A 22,008-nucleotide genomic window follows, 5' to 3' on the forward strand; every position below is an offset into this window, starting at 1 on the left:
TTTTTTTCGAAAAAAAGTGTTTAACAACCAACTAGGAACACATAAATCTATCTATAAATAATGCTTTTTAAGTAAATAAATTTATTGTAAATCTATTAACTTATTTATTTTTCTTTATATTTATTTTCAAATTAACTTATTAAACACACATATCTAAGCATATATATTTGATTCAATATTTGTTTATTACTTAAACGTAAAATTTAGATCAATTTTTTTTGAACCCAAAATATTGGCGCTAATCATATGCTTATGACGGTAGAAGGAATTTTGGCCGAGTTCTAAACCTACTCGGTTGAGGCTGGGTTATTTCTCTCACATCTATATAACGCTATTTTTCATATCTTCAAAAACCGCCATTAATTATCACACCATCACAACAGAGAGGCCCGACTGTGATTCACGCATGCAATTTGACAATCGAACATCTCCCTCACACCATCGTTGGTAAGATTGCAATTCAATCGATTGGTTTTACGAATTTGTATTCGTTGCAATTCAACCATTCTTGTTCTGTCGTTTCTTTGATAATCGAAATCGTTTCAGACATCTGTTCCAAAGGGAATAGAAGACGAAGAACCCGTCCTTACGAAGTTACGCTTTGGATTCAATTATTCTAGTGTTTAGGCGTTTGACCTCGTCATCAGTCTAAACGCAATTCACCGGTCCATCTTGTAGAATTGCCCATATCCTTGAAGTTGAACTGGTAATTCGTCATTCCTCTCTTTATTCATGGTGTTTTGATTATTTTAGGGATTTTCGATTTTAGTCGTTTTGTGTTGTAGGTAAATTATGAATCAATTTTCGATTTTAGTGGTTTACGCTCTAAAGCTTTGAAATTGTTTAGCCTCAAGAAAGGAGTTGAATTGTCTTTTGTGTAATGAAAAATGTATTCTTTACTTGATACTGAAATCAAGCTCTTCTTGCTTCGAATGTTTTTTGTTTTATATTTGGGCTTTTTGTCTCTTTTTGTTTTCTTCCTTTTCTTCTCTTTTATTGTTCGTTTGTCTGACAGTGTCTAACCAATGTCCTTCAAATTGTATATATTTTTAGAAAGAGCGAGCAAAACTGTAAGATTTCAGTATAGTCTTTTAGAACGAGACTCAAGCAAAACTGAGTTAGAAAGAGCGAGCAACAAAGATGTATCACATCTCAAAGAGGTGATGTCCAAAGAACATTAGTTGGACAGGGAACCACTCATGCAGCCATATCATAATATATTGATAGAATTGGCAAGAGCTAGTAATATTAGAAAAGATATCAGAAAGTCAATACATTGTTATAGTTAAATACTGTAAGGTTACTCCTTTTTTCCTGCCCTTCATGATAATCATACATCTATTTGATTCTTGGATTCATAATCATAACTGCAGTTACATAGACTTGCCTTTGGTTCAACCGAATTGCGATTGTTAATATTGCTGCCTTTATTGGCCTAAAAAATTGAAAACATGGACAATGTATATACAAAAAATCGGCCACAAGCTTGACAAAATGTGGCAAGGCAATATTCTAACTATAAATGCCTAACATAACTATAAATGCTATGCTAATGTTGTGCATTAGTATAGCATTAGGAAAAAATTGCAGTAGGAAAAAGTTGCTTCGAATTCGTTCTTTGTTCCCCCATATGATCAGCTACATTGTTAAAAATATGTAGAGTTCAAATCCCTACTTTCACAAGAAAAAGGTTGCACAGTAATCACTCTTACAGTTACAGTTTCATTCTATTGTTTCCATTATCTGAAATTCTATTAGTCTTGTTGCACCTACCAGTTTTATCTTTGCCATCTAGTTTGAGTTTCCTGTGTGCTTGCTTGAAGTTGGTATTTGAGATTGTGTATTTAAAATTCGAAACTATAATAAACAAAAGAAATACTTAGTTTCATCTGCTTTCCATATTTTAGCTGAAGCAAGTTTCTCATTTTTATCTACGACATGATTTTGGTACTTTCCCATTACTCTATTTTTTGTTGCTTCTTTGTTTGTTGTAATTGATTGTCCTAATTTCAAACTTGAACTATATATATTAGTGTCATTTCTAATTATTAAATATTTTATATTGCTTATCTTGTAGTAAGAAATCTTCTCAATCATGGATGATTCAGATGTCCAAAAGAAAATATTACAGTGGATGGAATTTGAAAATAGATTTGACGATTTCCTTAGACTCGTGGCTCATGGGAGTGTGTAAATATGGCCTTTTGGATTATGGTGACTTTGTGGTTGTTGGCTTCTAAGAAGGCTCAGGATTTTTAATGCTTTTTTATTTGGGTTGTTTGAGTAAGGCAGCGAGCTGAGATTGTAGAGTTAATATTTGACAAACTCATGGTGCTTGTCAGTTGATCAGATTGCATCAGAGAGCTTGGAGTGTGTTAATGTCCAGAGTGTTGAGTGACCTTCGAACTTTGTGCTTTAGGTGTTCCACTCCACATCATTTGCTTTCGGGGGTACTTCTAAATATTAGTGTTAATGTGAACGTGAGACCTGTCATATGGAATGCGAACTTGAGATGATAGGGACCCTATTCAAAGAATGGTTTTTTGGTAAGTTTAATAGCATTGCAATTGGCTGTCATATGTTAGGATTTTGTAGCTCAATGATATATTCTTGTTCTGTTTGTTGCTTAGAATTTCTGATATATATCATGAAATTATCACAAAGTGACTCCAATCGGACCTAGACGTGAACCGTACTTGATACCTGGTTTTTTACCCAAGCTGAGATTGACCTGCCCAAATAACACACCTTAAATTTGAATGGCTCAATCGATTAACTATTCAGTTAAAGTAATAGATTGTATAACCAAGCCTGATATGAATAACCCATTTCTCATAAATTTGAGCATGCATATGGAGTAATAAACATAATTCAAGGCTCTCTCAACCCACAGAAAAGGAAAAAATTTAGAAGCAGCTTAACTTCAAAGTTTGCTTCTTTATTTGGTGATACTATAGCAAAGAAAAGGTGGAGATTTGGTAGTCTAGGATTCGAAGTATAGGAGGATTCTCTTTGTTGTATCCATTCAGGAGGATTCCACAATAGTGATATGACCTCATCTTGCATATTGTTAAGTAAGATCTTTCATTTTTTTGAGTTTGTGATTATTTATCGATTTTTGAAACCTTTGGAGCTAATGCGAAATGGAACTTTGGGTTACAATTCCATTTTTTAGTTGTTGGTGGGTTTTGGGAGAATAAGTTTGAGGTTTGAAGCATTTGAAAATATTCTTGAGGGATGTTATACCGAGTCTTCATCATATGAAATTAAAGAGCTAGTGCACTGAGAGCTACTAACGTATCCAAAGAGCTAGAGCTTAATGGTCCATCACTGCTTTTAAATAATTGGGGGTTGTCACTTGTCAATAGTTTCTGCAGACAATTTTATTCAAGAAACCTTGTCTTAGCAAGACAAGGTGTAGGTAAGAGATTGAATGGGAAGCTTATTTGTGCAACTGATATTGCTTACAGCTATTCTTCTTTGACCTGACACTAATATTGTTAATGCATTTTGTTTGGTTCTTAATTTGTGTTCGATCAAAGCAAGATTAATGGATGTCACTATTGTATTTTAACAATTTTTTTTTTGATTTGTTACAGATTGGAGAAAGAGGGTACATATTATCAAGCACAAGACGCATTCTTAGTTACAATCAAAGTACTATGTACTTTATAATTTTTCTATGTAAAAAGATTGGAGAATATTGTGTTTTTATTTAGTTGCCAATGGAACTTTTTATTTCAAGTACATTTTAATGTAAAGATATTAGAAATTTTCTATTAATAATAATATTTCGTTATTCCATATCAAAAATTATGGTTTACTATATATTTATTTGCACAATAATATATATCTGTCATATGAAATTGGTAACATATATAAAATCGTATACTCTCTTTCTTGTCACGGGAGATCTTATGCATACTAAATTGTTTAGCCATGAGAGAAAATTGTAGTCAAAGATTTGTTAGCCACAGTAAAATTCACGGCAAAGGATTATTTTAGCCACAATAGTACTTGAGTCAAAGGCTTTGTAGCCACGGTAATACTCGTGGCAAAGGATATTTTTAGCTACGGGAGTATTCGTGGCATACATTTCACTTTACGCCACACCCTCTATTTTCTCGTGGCAAAATCTTAGCCACGGCCACTTGCGCCACGGGAGTACATTCCGAAATTCCCGTGGCTAGATTAGATAGCCACGGGTTTCTTTAACTTGGGCCACGATTCTTACCGTGGCACAAGTGGCAATTTGTTGTAGTGGTATACTCTTGGGCTCACTCCACCTGACCCCAACTGGTATATGGACACTGGAGCCACGTCACATATGACATCCACACCAGGTACTCTCTATCCCTATTTTAATTTGAGCAATTCTCGTGGTATAATTGTTGGTAATGGTAATTCTATTCCTGTTCATGGTTATGGAGACACTCATTTACCTTCCCCACACTCCTCCTTACACCTCAAAAATGTTCTTCATGCTCCCCAACTTGTTAAAAATTTAGTATCTGTTCGTAAATTTACCACCGATAACTCTGTTTCTGTGGAATTTGATCCTTTTGGGTTTTCTGTGAAGGATTTACACACGGGGAGCCGCCTAATTAATGAGATGTGAGAGTCAAGGAGCTCTTTATCCTCTATCCACTACCATTGCTTCACCTCCTCCAGCTTTTGCCGCCTTGGCCTCTTCCACTTGGCATGAACGTTTGGATCATCCGGGCCACCCTATTCTAGCTACTCTTAGAAATAATAAATTGATTGTGTGTGATCAACCTAGTAGCTCATCTACTTGTTTTTCTTGTCCCCTTGGAAAACTTGTGAAGTTGCGATTTGTTGCATCTACTTCTTGTACTGTTATGCCCTTTGATATTATTCATGCTGATATTTGGACCTCACCTGTTTTGAGTTCCTTGGGACATCGTTACTATCTTGTCTTATTGGATGATTTTACCAATTTTGTGTGGACATTTCCATTAGCTAAGAAATCTCAAGTGTATGCCACTTTTCTTTCTTTTCAAGCTTTTATCCGCACTCAATTTGAACGGGACATTAAAACTCTCCAATGTGACAATGGGCGGGAATTTGATAATGCACCCTTGCATGATTTTTGTAAGAACAATGGCTTGCTTTTTCGTTTTTCTTATCCTTATTCTTCTTCCCAAAATGGAAAAGCCGAACGAAAAATTCGTACTATTAATAATATTGTTCGCACTCTTCTTGCTCATGCATCCATCCCCCCCTCCTTTTGGCATCATGCATTACAAACTGCAACATATCTCCTTAACATTCTTCCTACGATGGGACTTGATTATCACACTCCTCTCAAAATACTCTACCAACGGGACCCGTCCTATGATCATCTAAGAGTTTTTGGGTGCTTATGTTATCCCCTTTATCCCTCTACCACCATCCACAAACTTCAAGCTCGTTCCACACCATGTGTTTTCTTGGGTTATCCTCCTAATCATCGTGGTTATAAATGCTATGACCTATCCTCAAAAAAAATCATTGTGTGTCGCCATGTTGTGTTTGATGAGTCTCATTTTCCTTTTGCCTCCCTACATACACCACCTTCCCATGCATATGATTTTTTAGATGATGGGGTTCATCCTACCATTTTACACCATCTAAGCACTAGCTCCACACCACAAATAGCCCACACACAAATTTCCCAACCCATAAACACTCTTGTGGACCCAGGCCATGTGGCCCAAATCCCCCCTGCTTCCCCAATCAGGCACGCAGATCCATTTCCACATGCTGCTGGGTCCTCTGACCCGCGTGTCCCTTCTGCTGGGCCATCTGACCCGCGCGTCCCACCTTCTGGGTCATCTGACCCGCGTGCCTCTTTCCCCCCCTCCACGTGCTGGGTCGGCCCCTTCACCTGGCCCAGTTCCCTTTTCTCCCTCTCATATTGCCGCTCCCCTATCTGCTGGCCCTATTTCCCTTCCCTCCACATTATCATCCACGGCCCCTGGCCCCTCTCCCTCCTCTCAGCCCATATCATCAGTCCTCCCATCCAGTCCCCCCCCTCCCGCCTCGCCCGGTTACTCGTAGTCAACATGGGATTATTAAGCCTAAATGTCATTTTAACCTCCACACTCAAGCTTCTAAATCCCCTTTACCCCGTAACCCTGTGAGTGCTCTCCGTGATGTGAACTGAAAAATTGCTATGACTGATGAATATAATGCTCTAATTAAAAATGGGACTTGGGAGTTGGTACCTCGTCCTCCTGATGTGAATGTTATTCGTTCTATGTGGATTTTTACTCATAAAGAACATTCTGATGGTACTATTGAGAGGCATAAGGCCCGTCTTGTAGGTGATGGACAGACTCAGCAGGTTGGCGTTGATTGTGGAGACACTTTTAACCCGGTTGTTAAGCCGGCTACTATCCGGACAGTTTTGAGCTTGGCTTTATCCAAGCGGTGGTCTATTCACCAACTTGATGTCAAAAATGCTTTTCTCATGGTGATCTGAAGGAAACTGTTTATATGCATCAACCTCTGGGTTTTCGGGATCCTGCTCGTCCTGCTCATGTCTGTTTGTTGAAGAAGTCTTTATATGGTCTTAAGCAAGCTCCCCGCGCATGGTATATGCGGTTTGCAGATTTTGTCTCCACCATTGGCTTTACTCATAGTAAGTCAGATCACTCTCTGTTTATTTTTCGCCATGGTTCTGATATGGCCTATCTGCTGTTATATGTTGATGATATCATCCTCACTGCTTCATCTGATGCTTTGCGCAAGTCTATTATTGCCCGACTCGACTCGGAATTTGCTATGAAGGATCTTGGGTCCTTGAGTTATTTTTTGGGGATTGCTGTTACTCGTCATGCAGGTGGTCTATTTTTATCCCAGCGTAAATATGCTCTTGAGATTATCGAGCGTGCAGGCATGTCCTCTTGTAAGCCATCTCCGACTCCAGTTGACACCAAACCCAAGCTCAGTGCTACTGCTAGTACACCTTATGAGGACCCATCTCATTATCGGAGCCTGGCTGGGGCTCTTCAGTATCTGACCTTCACTAGGCCTGATATCTCTTATGCCGTGCAGCAGGTATGTTTGTTCATGCATGATCCGAGGGACGAGCATATGCAGGCTCTTAAGCGCATTGTGCGCTATGTACAGGGTACTATTGATCATGGTTTGCACTTGTATCCTTCTTCCATATCTACTCTTGTCTCTTACACTGATGCTGATTGGAGTGGCTGTCCTGATACTCGACGTTCCACCTCTGGCTATTGTGTCTTCTTGGGAGATAACTTGATCTCTTGGTCTGTGAAACGTCAGCCCACCTTGTCTCGTTCTAGTGCTGAGGCCGAGTATCGTGGTGTGGCTAATGTTGTATCTGAATCATGTTGGTTACGTAATTTACTCTTGGAGTTACACTGTCCTATCTCCACAGCTACATTGGTTTACTGTGATAACGTTAGTGCTATCTATCTGTCTGGCAATCCTGTTAATCATCAGCGTACGAAACACATTGAGCTCGATATTCATTTTGTTCGTGAAAAGGTAGCCCGTGGCCAGGTACGGGTATTACATGTTCCATCTCGTCACCAACTCGCTGATATCTTCACAAAGGGTCTTCCCTTGCTTCTCTTTGAAGATTTTCGTGCCAGTCTCAGTGTCCGTGAACCTCCCGCTTCGACTGCGGGGGTCTGATAGAATATTATGTTAGTATTATGTAATATTCTTTGCTGTAAATAATATATTGTAATTATGTTAGTTAGGCTTAGTTAGGCAAGTCCCTAATTATCTCCTGATTTGTAGCCTTAGTGTGTATATGATTGACTCGTTTGGTGAATAATCAGTTAAGGAAAACTTTCAGAACCTTAATATCTCTAATTTTCAATAAGCAAAAATTACAAAAAGTGGATATTTGGATTATATACATTGAGACGAATCCAACAAGATCTCACATGACTATATTTTTCCTTAAATACAAATCACAAGAGATAGTCAAAGTCATGTATGTGAATAGTGTCAAAAGTCAAAACGGGTAAACTAGCAAAGGCCGGAGGGAGTATAATATTAGAAATCATAAAAAAAAATTCAAAAAAATTTCTATTTTGTTCATAGAATTTAACTTTAAAAAGTTTAAAAAAAAAGATTAGTGAGAGACTTAAGTAACAGAGAATAAACCAATCAAATTTTGCAACTAAAAACAATTATACTTTCGTTCAAATTTTGACTTTTACAGATGTTGAAGAAAATCGAATTTCTGTCTTGAAAAAAATCCAAGCACGCATCGCGTGCAAAAAATGCTAGTAGGTATAAAGAAAAGTAGTATAACTATACATTCATCCAAAATTTGTTACTTATGTTGTCTCAAAAAATCTAGAGGTTCTTTGATATTGCTAAAATTATACCCATAAAAAATGATAAGTGACCAAATTTCGCAAAAAATAAATAAATAATCCATTTTAGTATATCATTCATACAACTTTCACTACTAAAACTACTAAAAGCTTTAGGATTCATATTGATGTTTCATAATTGAAAGTTGATGCCAAATTATTCTTGTTATTATCCTACGTGAGTGGGAGTTATAGGAATTCAATTCAATGGTCCCCATCATGATTACGGTAGGTCTAGTATATTATTCTCGCTTGCAAACAATAATGCCATGCTTTCCCACTTTTATAAAGAGTAGATATGCATGCAAAATTCTTTTATATGTGGGTAGCAAGAAACAAACGTATTATCCGATACTCTTCATAAAGCATGGCAAGCTCATATAGGTTCTTCTTGATATCATCTAAATAATTATCACGTGTGAATGTTTATACAAATATAAGTGGTTGTGGGCCGCTGCACCACAAATTCTATTCTTTCAGGCCTATATATCATTGTTAATTCAAATGTGTTGAACAACAAACATTTTGACTATATCACTAGTGGAAAAAAACCCATTTGATGCGGTCAAAATCGGGCTCACAAATGCGATTTTGGGCCGCATCAGGTGGGCGCACAGCAGCTACGAGAAGTAACCTGATGCAGTCCAAAACCGCATCAGATTCGTTAAATACTTATGTGGTTTTGAACAGGATCGCATTAGAAAGTATGGGAAGGTTTTCAAAAAAAAAAAATAGCGTTTGCCAAAACATGACATATCAATAGCAACAACCCAACAAGTAATAGCGAGTATCAAAACAGAAAAAAAATAGGTATCAACAGCAAAAAAAATTTACGAAATTAATAAAAAAAAAGGACGAATTTACAGCAATTAAACATTAACTAAATAAATTAAAATTCGAAAAAAAACCAGATCTGCAAACTAAATTAAAGAACAAATATTATACAAACAAAAATAAATTAGATTATACAAATTAAAAACGAACTTCATTATACTATATACAAATTACAAAGAGGAACACATGAAATAAAAAAATCGATAAATTGATGGCTTCGTGATGAAGAATCGAAAAAAATGGAACGAAAATATCTGGTGAAGATGATGTCTTCGATTCGACGACGGATTCGACGGAGAACGACGAAGAACAACGAGAACGACGACAGTTTCGACGATGAACGGCAGTTTCGACGATGAACGGCAGTTTCGACGCGTTGCAGCGGTGTTCATGGGTTTGAGAGGGAGGAGGGAAGAGCATATCTAAAGAGGAGAGAGAGGAGGGATTAGAGTTGAATGTTGCGTGAGGAGAGAGAAAGGAGGGCGGTCGTGGGTTTGAGAGGGAGGAGAGATTAGGGTTGAGTGAGGAGAGGAGAAAGATAGAGGGATTAGGGTTTGTGTGGGGCGCCTAAGGAAATGGGTTGGGTTATAAGGTAAAGAAATGGGCCACGAGTGTACTCGGCCACGAGCTCCGATTTTTTTTTTTTAAGAAAAATGAGAAAATCTTACGCGGTTCTAGGAACTGTACCAGATTTCAATAAAACAACATTAGATTGTAGACCATATCAGATTTTTCTCACAGCTTTCCTTCTCATTTTTTTCATTTAATTTTCTGATGCGGTTTTGTAAAAACCGCATCTGTTACTAAGTGACATATAAGGTTTTTTCCACTAGTGTATGTTCATACGAATATGATTTTTAGATTGTGTGACAACCCCTACAATTTTGTTCAGTTTTAAGTTTCTCACGGAACTTTTATAAAATTCAAGCAGTGCAAATATGTTCTAGAGAACAATTTAATGAGTTCTAGAATACACACCTGTTAAAACTGAACAAAATTGTAGGGGTTGTTCAGGTCATAAGTAAAAAAAACTTGTTAAAAGCTAATTCATGTACAAGCTTTACTTGCTACTGGAATAAATGAAGGTTGACTTGTTAAAAGCGGTCAACGCAAAGGTTGACTTATTCTTGACAATTTTTCCTATAATTTTTGTACCATTGGATAGTGCTCGAAATATGCTTCGAAATAAGATCCATATACAATATAGTTCTATAACTTATGAATAAAGCGCCCCACCTAGGATTATCATGTCATCAATTTTTATTTTTTACAAAAATAGAGTTCTACATAGATTTAAATACATATACAGAGCTTTGGATAAGCGAAATAGAGTTTACTTAAATTATTATATTATATGATTTGTGTATAACTTTTGTTACGAAATTTGGAATATTATAATTTTGTACTATTGGATAGTGCTCGAAATATGCTTCGAAATAAGATCTATATATAATATAGTTTTACGACTTATGAATAGAGAGTACCACGTAGGATTGTCATATCATTAATTTCATTATAAATACTAACTTTTTTTGCACGCTATGCGTGTGGTTACATTTTAAGCATAACTATTGCTCAGTATTAAAAGAAATGAAAAATAAAATCATGAAAGTACATATCTACATTCACTTTCATTTGGTGAGTGAGTCAAAAGTATTTAGATACTTACAAATACTATCTAAAAACATTTTAAAGTAACTATAGGTGATGAAATAGCCTATCCAAGTAATGAAGAAACTGATTTTTTTTAAGTTTGCATTTGTGATTAATTTTGTATATGAGTTGTCTCTGTAATGAGAATGTCATTTTTTTATTGTCCGTGGTATTAATTTTTGGTAAATTCTTAATTACGAATATTTTAGTTGATTGGATTTAAATTTAATTTGATTGAATCTTTTTCATTGGCATAGTTTATGTGATTGACAATTATATGAGTTAATTGGATTTATTAGAGATTTGGTTGAATTTTTTGGTAAGTTTATGTGTGTAATGGTTTTATGTTGTAGAGGGGTGAATATGTAAATTCAAAGGGGATATCATTGCTCCCCCCTTGGCTTATATGATAGAGATAATAAAAAATAGAGTTCTACATATATTTAAAAATATAAAAGGAGTTTTGAATAGGGAGAAGTTTACGTTTATTTTTGAATAAACAACCTAAATTATTATATTATGTAAATTGAATATAACTTTTGCTACCTAATTCAAAACATTATCATTTTTTACAATTAGAGAGTGCTTGAAATATGCTGCAAAATGAGAACCATCTACAATATAGTTCTACAACTCATGAAAATATATTTATTAGATGAATGGTAAGACAATTTTTAGTCTTTCTTCTTGATAAATACTTCCTTCGTTTCCTAGAGATCTTCCCTCTTTCCGTTTAAGTGCGTTTCCAAATGATCTTCCCTCTTTTACTTTATTCCTTATTTGAATTTTTTTCTCTTTTTACCCTCTCATGTCCCTATCATATGGTCCACCATTACATTATTAATTCAATTTTACTCCCTTTCTCTCTCCTACTTTAACCCCTTTTTATTTGTTTATTTATCTTAACCCATTTATCTCTCCTACTTTACCCACCTCACACCACACACAAATTGATTCTCATTGGTATCTGTAGTAATAGTAACAAGGAAGATCTTTAGGAAACGGATGAAGTATAATATAATGAAGCTATAAGTATAGTGCATAACATGTGATTATAGCATTTTATAATAGGTTCAATTTACAGAATTAGACATATTATCTTTCAAAACCTCAGTCTTAAATGCTCCATTGGACCAAAACAGTTTAGTATTGCAAAAAAAATTTATTAAGTAAAATTTATTGTTACAACAAAAACTAAAATCTATAGCGATAAAGTTACATATATATTAGAATTTTGGATGATGAAAAAATTAGAGTTTGCTTTTAAAAAACCAAACTTAGAATATTATAGAGAGCTCCATCTAAGCATGTCATGTTATTGTTTTAAATTATTTTTTTTTTTAAAAAAGAATAGTGTTCACTATAGATATAAATACATATAAGGTGTCTTGGATAAGTGAACATTACATTCTGATTTTAGATAAACAACCTAAATTATTATACTATGTAAATTTAATATAACTTTTGTTATAAATTCGCAATATTATAATTTTCTTTTACCATTTGAGAGTGCTCGAAATATGTTTCGAAATAAGTTTCATATACAATATAGTTTTTACAACTTATGAAAAATTATTTATTTGGATGAAAAATTATTTATTTGGATGAAAAATAACGTATTATTTATTCTTTATTTTAGTTACATGTAAAAATAACTAAAAAATAGCGTATTATATGTAGGACAATATCAATTATATCTTTGAAAATCATACTTTTAAAAATTGAGTTATATAAAGATAAAAATACATATATATAATTTTGAACATATAGCATACCATGGTGGCATTACATGAATCAAATGAAAGTTTGTCAACGACATTGCAAAAGTATTATGCAATTCACTAATTATTTTATTCATAGAATATTTATTGTATACATAATTATTCATATTTATTTTTTCACATATATCTATATGTCAGATCTTATTCTTTTCTCCATGAACTTGATTCTACTGAAGTAATTGGAAAATTAAGGTTCATGTTTCTAGACTCTTTAAGGTCACGGATCATAAAAAAAAAGTAGAAAGTCTGATAAGTCATACTAAGGTCATGATGGATGAAGAGGTATACTTTTCTCTTAAACAATATTTTTGATTATTAGTAGAGGTTAAATTTATATTTAATTAATAATATTTATGATACCCTCATTATGATATTTTTTTTCACTTTCCCATCTTCCATTCTATATGCGTTGGTGTCATGACGATGCGCCATTAAAAGTTGAAGTTCTGGCTGACACTCATGTTTTCTATAATTTTTCAGTCATCCATCTATTAAATAAGTACCCTCTACTTTCTTCAAGTATCATTGATGTGTTCTTCATGTTAAAATTGTATTAACAATGTTAGTCATACTAATTATCTGGATACCATTTAGTAATAGACTTAGCTACAATATTTAGTTTAATATTAAAAAATATAAAATTTATATATCGCAAAAGAAAAACCTAGAAATAAGAGTATAATGACAAATACTTTATCCGTTCTTGTTCTACTGCAACAATGAGTTTAGGCATGATTTTAAGGAAATGAAAAAAATGGGTAGTTTAGCATAGAGGTACCCCTTTAATTAACAAGTGTAGGAGATAGGTAAATCCTTAATAAAGTAAACACAATTTTATGAGGCAATTTGATGAGTAATTAATGATGATTTTATTAACATAAAGTAAAGGCAATATTGTCAATTAGAGTTATTTTTTTTACTAAAAGTGGAGTAGTCCACATAGATAATACTCCCTCCGTCCCAAAATATAGTTCCCATTTCCATTTGGGGTGTCCCAAAATATAGTTCCCGTTTCCATATTTAGTTCCACAATTTTCCGTAATTTCTCTAGAAAAACCGTGTCCCATCATTTACTTTCTTCTTGAATTTTGTTTTTTTTTTCCCTTTTTTTATTAAACCAAAATGTTACAATTAATGCTCTTTCATCAATTATTTTCCATTCTCTCTCCTAAAATCATCTTTTTCCATACCACATTTATTTAAATAAATAAAAAGTCTTTAATATCCCTCTTATATTCTACTTGCATAAGTTACCATGAAAAAAGAGAAATGGAAACTATATTTTGGGCTAGAGGGAGTACTATCCAAAGTGGTGATTATTGCAATAGAAAAAGAACAGAGGAAGTATGTAAATAAAATGGTGTTGAAAAATCTCAAACACAAAATTAACAATGTTAAAAAAAATGCAAAATAAATATAAACAAGAACCCATGCAACGCAAGGGGTTCAAATCTAGTATGATAATATCTTCAAAAATATAATATCTTCTAGAGTTGAGATTTTCCACAAGATACAATTTTATTCGACTAATTATTATTTCCATTTGAAAGATATTATATGCAAATTCTTTGTCTTTATTAAATAATTATTATCATAATATATGCGTATTCTAATTATTCATAATACTAACTCTAGTACAAATGAATAATTAGAATAATATGATCTTAAATAATAAGTGCGCTCATGGCACTCAAAGTGACGATAACTAAGCTAATTACTATCACATTGTTGCTAGACTGAAAAACCTAGTTACTCTTTAATATTCAAGCTTTCCAACTTCAGCGTTCAGAAATTAAATCAAATATGCTATAATACATAATGCAAAATAGTTTGTGTGTATCATCATCGAAACTCTTTTGGTTTCGGTCATAATCTATTTTGTGTCATGTTGTGCCCAACTCGTGGTCACGTATTGTCTAAGAGGCAAATTTCGTATTAAGTTGCACCTTTCATCGGGCCACCTGAAATCGAGTTGTAAGATAAGCAAGATTAAACAATATAGTCTAACTAATTATAATTGAGACATAGGGAGTATTACAAGAGTTGTGATTTAAGTTTTTGCTGTATAATTGGTTCAAAAAAGAGGGTATGAAACGTTAAGGATAAGAAAAAACAAAGGAAATCTTTTAAGGCAATTAGAAAAGATGATGGAACAAAAATGAAAAGTCAATGCAGCAAATTAAAGTCATTGAGTAGTGTCAATAATTTTAACCTTTCAGTGAAAAAACGAAGATTATGCTATACTTCTTCCGTTCTGTTTTAAATGAAGTATATATTGGGTGAAATAACGCTATTTATTTATCAATTTTGACTCCAATTCATCGTCATATAAAGAAAAACATAGTCAAGTGAGATCTTGTTAGTTTCGTCTCGATGCATACTATCAAATTATAACGTTTTTAAATATTTTTTACGTGCGCACTGTAAGATAGGGTAATTTATGTGGAAAGATTAACAATATGAGAGATAAAATAAAGTGAAAGTATTGGGTCAGACCGTCTGACCAATACTTACTGTCAGACGGGCTGAGCCCAAAACTCAAACTCCAACTCAAACTTTGTACGCACCACTTTCTCTCTTCTCTTCTTCTTCTCCCCACTCTGTACTATTGTTGCCATTACCACTACAAGACCCTCTCGATTTCTTCTTCTCCTTCAATGGTTGCCACAACAGTGAGGATGATCACATTGAAATCCTCCGATGGAGAGAAGTTCGAAGTCGAAGAATCCGTTGCTCTTGAATGTGAAACCATCAAACTGATGATCGAAGATGATTGCGCCGACACCGCAATTCCTCTCCCTAATGTCACTGCAAAGATCCTCTCGAAGGTGATTGAGTACTGTAAGAAACACGTTGAATCTACTGCTGCAAAGTCTTCTTCTACTGAAGATAGTTGTTCTTCTACTGCTAACGAGTTAGAAGGATGGCCTGGCTGTATGTACTGCTGCCTTGTTGGCGCCTAGTTTGTGCCTCTGTGTCAAATGAGTCTTTAGGATTGGCTTTGTAAAACTGTAGCCCATGGCTTATATGGAAATAAATCAACGGATAAAATTATCAAAAAAATAAACAGTTCTACTAATGAAGAACTCAAAAAATGGGATAGTGAGTTTTAATCAAAGGTTAGTGTTTTATTTTCTTTTCAGTTTGACTTTGTTTTCTTTCAGTTGGACTTTCTTTTCTTTCAGTTGGACTTTTGTTTTCTTTCAGTTGGACTTTGTTTTCTTTCAGTTGGACTTTCTTTTCTTTCAGTTAGACTTTCTTTTCTTTCAGTTGGACCAACTGAAAGAAATAATGGGCCAACTGAAAGAAATAATGGACTAACTGAAACAAAATGAAGACTATACCTGAAGAAAAATGTAGACTACCTGAAAAAGAATAAAGACCAACCGAAACCCAAGTAAGTCTAACTGAAGCACAAAAACCCACTGAAAAACAAAGAAGACTAACTGAAAACAAAATGAAGACTACCTGAAAAAAAATTGGAACCACCTGAAAAAAAATGAAGACTACCTGAAAAAAAATTGGAACCACCTGAAAGTCGTCCGACCAAGATCATGGTCGGACGAGTCCGACACAATACGTTCTCTAAAATAAAATAGCTTACACCTTAACATACTAATAACTTGACATTATTACAACTTAAACACTCAAGTTATTTTTAACTCCTCACTCTTACGTACTACAAATGCTAGTACTTACAATATTGATCACAACACTCAAATGTTGCTGGATACAAAAAACAATGCACACACATCTCCCTATTTATACTAGCAAAACTTACTATGCATATACTAGTTTTCACATGTGTAATAGATGCTAGTCAACATTTTCTTCTTCTAGCTCTTAGGGTGGGGGTGATAGGACGGTAGAAATATTGCTCAGGTGTTATTTCTCTAGTTGTAAAATATTGACCATGAAATCTCCATCTAGAAGCTAGGAGAGAGAGAGAGAGTTGGTGAATTTAACACTCCCCCTCAACGACTACTCTCTCTCAGAGTAAGTCTCGAGGTCATACCAAGTTGTTTCCGGAACTTTTCAAACTTTGGTCCTCCAAGACCTTTTGTGAATATATCTGCAACTTGGTCTCTATGTTCACTTGTGTAAGTTCAATCTCACCCCGTAGAACCTTCTCTCGGAAAAAATGATAATGTACCTCCACATGTTTTGTCCTTGCGTGAAAAACAGAATTCTCCGCTTAACGTATCGCAGACTGATTATCACAAGCTAACTTGATTCCCCGATCAATTGGTTGATGCAGATCCTTGAGTAATTGCGTCAACCACACACATTCTTGTGTATCCATAGTTGCCGCTCTATATTCTGCTTCCGCACTTGACAATGACATTGTTGGTTGTCTCTTGCTACACCAAGAGACTGCTCCAGAGCCTAGATTAAACACATAACCAGTAGTTGACCGACGTGTGTCAAGATCACCAGCATAGTCAGCATCACAGTATCTGACAACTTCAAACTCTTTATCATTGCGGTACAGGATTCCATAGTCAATGGTCCCTTTCACGTACCTTAATAGCCGTCGTACTGCCTCCAGGTGACATTTCATCGATTTTTGCATAAACCGACTAATCACACTCACTGCATATGCAATATCTGGTATGGTTAACGTGAGATAGATAAGACTTCCCACCAATTGTCTATACATGGTCACATCTTCTAGATCTTTGCCTTCGACTGAACATAATCTTACATTAACCTCCATTGGAGTTAACATAGGCTTGCAATCGACCATTCCATATTTTTCTAGAAGATCACTGGCATATTTATGTTGGCATAGAAATATCCCATGCGTCCTTAGTCCGCTTCACTTCAAGACCAAGAAAATGTTTTAATTCTCCGAGCTCCTTCATTTGGAAACGTACTGAAAGATTAGCTCTTGTTTGTTGAATCTCCTCTTCAAAATCTCCTATAATGATAAGATCATCCACATATACAAGAACTATTGCCAACTTTCCGTCTTGAGCTTTCACAAATAAGCTCGAATCAGCTGGTGCTACAGAATAACCACTTTGTAATTAACAGAAACTCCGCTATCTTTCCATACCAGGCGCGTGGTGCTTGCTTCAAACCATAGAGCGCCTTCTTCAGCTTGCATACATGGTGTGGATAAGAATGACTCTCAAACACCTTAGGTTGATCCATGTAGATATCTCTATCCAACTCACCATGTAGAAATGTATTTTTCACATCCATCTGCCAGAGCTTCCAAGAATTACTAGCTGCAAGTGCTAGTAAAACATGAAATGTAGTAATCTTGGCAACTGGACTAAATGTTTCATCGTAGTCTAGCCCATATTGCTGAGAAAATCCTCGAGCTACCAGTCGTGCCTTGTACCTTTCAATGGTACCATCAGGTCTAGTCTTCACTTTGTATACCCATTTGCAAGAAATAGGTTGAACTTCTCGAGGTTTTGGTACTAATTCCATGTCTCGTTCTGGTGCAGAGTTTTAATTTCTTCTTCCATGGCTTTTCTCCAATCTCTGCTTCGAGCTGCCTCATCATAACTATTTGGCTCTTTTACATCCTCAACCATTGCAGCATTTGCATATCTTGATTTGGCTTTTTCTGCCTTGTGGACCTGCGTAGTGCTGGGTGAGGTTCTTCTTCTTCAAAATCTTCAATTTGACTTGGCCTTTCTTCTTCAGTATTTCTATGATGTGCTCCTGTTTGCCATGGACTTTTCTCTCTTTCTGCTGGTGTTGGTGTAGGTTGAGATATCTCAATCTCAAGACTACCACGATCTTGACTAGACTGACCTTCATCTTTCTCGTCCATCTTTTCTTGAAGCTTTTCCTCGATCTCCTTCGAGTCTGGCAATAATATAGCTTATGGTGACCACCAAGATGATGCTTCATCAAACACCACATTTTGTGACACGTGACATTTATCTTTTGGATCACAACACCTCCAACCTTTCCTCTGATCATCGTACCCACAAGGTACAACGAATAGCCTTTTTATCAAACTTGCTACGCATATTCTCAGGAACAAAGACGTAACAAACACATCCGAAAACTCGGAAATGGCTCACTACTAGCTTCATCTTTCTTAGCTTCTCAAAAGGTGAGACAAAATCTAGTCTCGCCTGAGGTAATCAATTTTTCACATGTGTCGCTGTCCTCATACACTCAACCCAAAAACGTGTGGCACGTTCTTGGCATGTAACATGCTTCCATGTCTCTGCAAGATGTCGATTCTTTCTTTCAGCTACTCCTTTTGTGTGGAGTATTTGGACAAGTGAGTTGGCGTCAGATCTTGCAATCTTGCAAGTATTGGGAGAATTATCTGGATGTATACTCTCCTCCGTTGTTTGTACGTAGACTCTGAATTTTACCGCCAACTTCTTTTTCAACTGTTTCCTTAAATAATTTGAACTTGCCAAATGCTTCAGATTTCTCTTTCATGAAATCAACCCAGACATATCTTGAAAAATCGTCAATGAAAGTGATCATGTAGCATAAACCATTTACTGAATGTTGCTTTACTGGACCAAATACATCTGAGTGAATCAACTCCAAAGGTTCCTTCGATTTGAACTTTGAATCTTCATATGGAAGTTGATGTGCTTTACCAAACTGACATCCAGCGCAAACTATATTTCCTTGACATCTAGTTGAGGAAGACCCTTGAGCATCGACTTCTTCATCATCACCTTGAGCTTGTTGTAGCTCACGTGACCCAAGCGTGCATGCCATAAATCAGCTGTCTCATTTTTCCTCGCCCTGTCTACATATGCCGTTTGAGCAGACATCACGTAGACTGATTCAAGACGTCGTCCCTCTAAGATAGGAGAAGAATTTCCTTTCATCGTCTTGTACACCTTCACGTTACGAGGACCGAAAACAACACGGTTTCCGGATGTCGTCAGTTGTGAAACTGACAACAGATTCTTTGTCATACCAGGAACATGGTAGACATTATCTAGCTGAACTTGCTTGTTGCTGAATCGTAGAATGACCACTGCCTTGCCAATATGGGTTATTGGCAATTCTGAGTTGTTTGTTGTTATCACAACTTGACCACGCTTGTACTCAAACATGCTCAGAAATTTCTCTTTGTCTCCAGTCATGTGATTGGAGCAACCAGAATCGATGAACCAATCATCTTTGTAATTGATCATCTTGTCGTTGACTACGACAAGTGCAGCTTCCTCTGGCTCCGTGCTGCTGGGTGACACTACCTCCATGTCGAAGATTTGTTCATCTTCAACTGTGTAGGATGCTTGTGCATCCCACTTGACATCACTTCGGTTTTCATGCTCCATCGACGTTGCAGCATTCCCTTATGCTGGTTTGGACCAACAGTCTCGAGCATAGCGTCCCTTCTTCTTGCAGTTATAACACACGACATCTCGCCGTGTTTGATTTTTCCCTCCATTTTCATCTTGTTGTCGATCTTGTCGAGCTCCCCCTCAATGGAAGCCTCCTCTACGTTGTCCTATTCTGAATCCCCCTGACTGTCTGTTTGACTTGCCAGGTTGATTATTTGATTCGCCTGTCTTATCCCCTTCCTTTTTTGACTTCTTGTTGCCGAAAAGAGCTTTCTCTTCGTCCTTGATGAAAACTCCAGACATCTGATTTTCTAAAGCCTCCTGGTTGGCTAGCACATTCTCAAACTCAATTAGAGATGGTTGTGTAGCCCAACCTCGGATCGTCGTAACAAGACTACTATATCCAGGCTTTAAGCCACGGACAATAATCCTGCGCATCCTCGTCTCTGTGATGGGATTTTCAGGATTTAACTTTGTGATTTGCTCACACAAAGTTTTAACTTTGGTGAAATACTGGTTCACTGTCATGTTGTTCTGCACAACAACTCATTCTCGAGAAGCTAAAGTTGAGCATCATTCTTTTTAGAGAACAAAGCTGCAAGGGTGTCCCACGCCTCCTTGGGTGTCTTCGCATCCTTGATGCGGTATAACAACTCGTCCTCGACGGTTGTTGCTAGCACGTACATGGCTCTTCCGACCCTAATCTTCCACTTCTTTAACTCTTCTGGATCTGTTGGTATTGTAACTTCACTACCACCGACTATACCCCAAAGATCTTGTCCTAACAAATAGAATTGCATACGTGTACTCCACGTACTGTAATTTCCATTGTTGAGTTTCTCAATATTACTAGATGAACTAGCAATAACCGCCATTTGTGACTTGGTTTTGCCCGGCAATACACAAGTAAGCTTGGTCCCTGACCAACAAGCTTCACAGTTCCGAACTGTGCACTAATGGAAAATCACCTCGCAATATACGGTCCCCGACCGTTTAGATAAAAAATATTTTTGACTATACCGTTGCGATAATACCGGTCCCTGACCGATATTTGCCAAAAAATGGTCCCGAAAAATTTAGCGGAACGAATGGCTCTGATACCAATTGTAAGATATTTTGGGGTAATTTATGTGGAAAGATTAACATATGAGAGATAAAATAAAATAGCTTACACCCTTAACATACTAATAACTTGACATTATAACTTAAACACTCAAGTTATTTTTAACTCCTCACTCTTACGTACTACAAATGGTAGTACTTACAATATTGATCACAACACTCAAATGTTGTTGGATACGAAAAACAATGCACACACATCTCCCTATTTATACTAGCAAAACTTACTATGCATATAGTAGTTTTCACATGTGTAATAAATGCTAGTCAACATTTTCATCTTCTAGCTCTTAGAGTGGGGGTGATAGGACGGTAGAAATATTGCTCAAGTGTTATTTCTCTAGTTGTAAAATATTGACCATGAAATCTCCATCTAGAAGCTAGGAGAGAGAGAGAGAGAGAAAGTTGGTGAATTTAACACGCACAACTAAAGATATTAATAATTAAAGAAACACGTTGGATTGCGTCGAAAAAGCAAACGTTTCATTTAAAACAAAACGGAGGAAGTATTAGTATTTGTGGGCGACGTTATCAATATGACCATCTCACGTGGTAGAAAAGTTGAATCCAGAGAAAGTGTATAGTCAACTTGAATTTGGATCTTCAAAAAGTTAGTAATCTTTCCTCTCTTTATTGTATTATAAGTTTTTTTTGTTACAATAGTGCTACCATATCCTAAAATTTCTTACAAAAATAATTTTAATTGTGAGTTGTGACCCATATCAAAGGACCACCAAAATAAAGTGGAGGGCCACAAATTTAATTTTAAATGGTTTCACATTGAAATTAATATAGAATATCTGAAAAAGGCTTTCCATCATAAGTAAGAAAGAAAAAACTTACTAAGATTTGATCCTACATTACTGTTTGTGAACAATCACATGAAGAATTGTTAGTCGTTATGGTGAAACATCTTAATTTATCCAAACAAAAGAATAAAGTTCGTTGTGTTTCTATCTCTTCCCACTT

At 35.8% G+C, this 22,008-nt stretch overlaps 1 protein-coding gene, 1 long non-coding RNA gene and 1 pseudogene across 2 annotated transcripts; 2 read left to right on the forward strand and 1 right to left on the reverse strand.

Annotated features, from left to right (window-relative positions):
* The first annotated feature begins 307 nt into the window (after window positions 1-307).
* Window positions 308-3,799, forward strand: LOC125497353 (uncharacterized). Its single transcript, XR_007273983.2, has 3 exons — window positions 308-447; window positions 547-706; window positions 3,600-3,799. It is a non-coding gene; the product is annotated as an uncharacterized LOC125497353 (long non-coding RNA).
* An 11,319-nt stretch (window positions 3,800-15,118) lies between these two features.
* LOC125497915 (SKP1-like protein 1B) lies at window positions 15,119-16,201 on the forward strand (annotated as a pseudogene).
* Window positions 16,202-16,829: 628 nt separating this feature from the next.
* LOC125497914 (secreted RxLR effector protein 161-like) lies at window positions 16,830-17,351 on the reverse strand. The gene has a single exon (XM_048645637.1). The coding sequence runs from the start codon at window positions 17,349-17,351 to the stop codon at window positions 16,830-16,832; it is 522 nt and encodes a 173-aa protein (XP_048501594.1).
* Window positions 17,352-22,008: the final 4,657 nt, after the last annotated feature.

The sequence above is a fragment of the Beta vulgaris genome, chromosome 5 (assembly GCF_026745355.1).
Source record: "Beta vulgaris subsp. vulgaris cultivar EL10 chromosome 5, EL10.2, whole genome shotgun sequence".
NCBI lineage: Eukaryota > Viridiplantae > Streptophyta > Magnoliopsida > Caryophyllales > Amaranthaceae > Beta > Beta vulgaris.

What these genes read in the sequence shown, in the direction of transcription:
- LOC125497914 (XM_048645637.1), bottom strand. Translation starts at nt 17,351, where the DNA reads ATGGAGGTTAATGTAAGATTATGTTCAGTCGAAGGCAAAGATCTAGAA.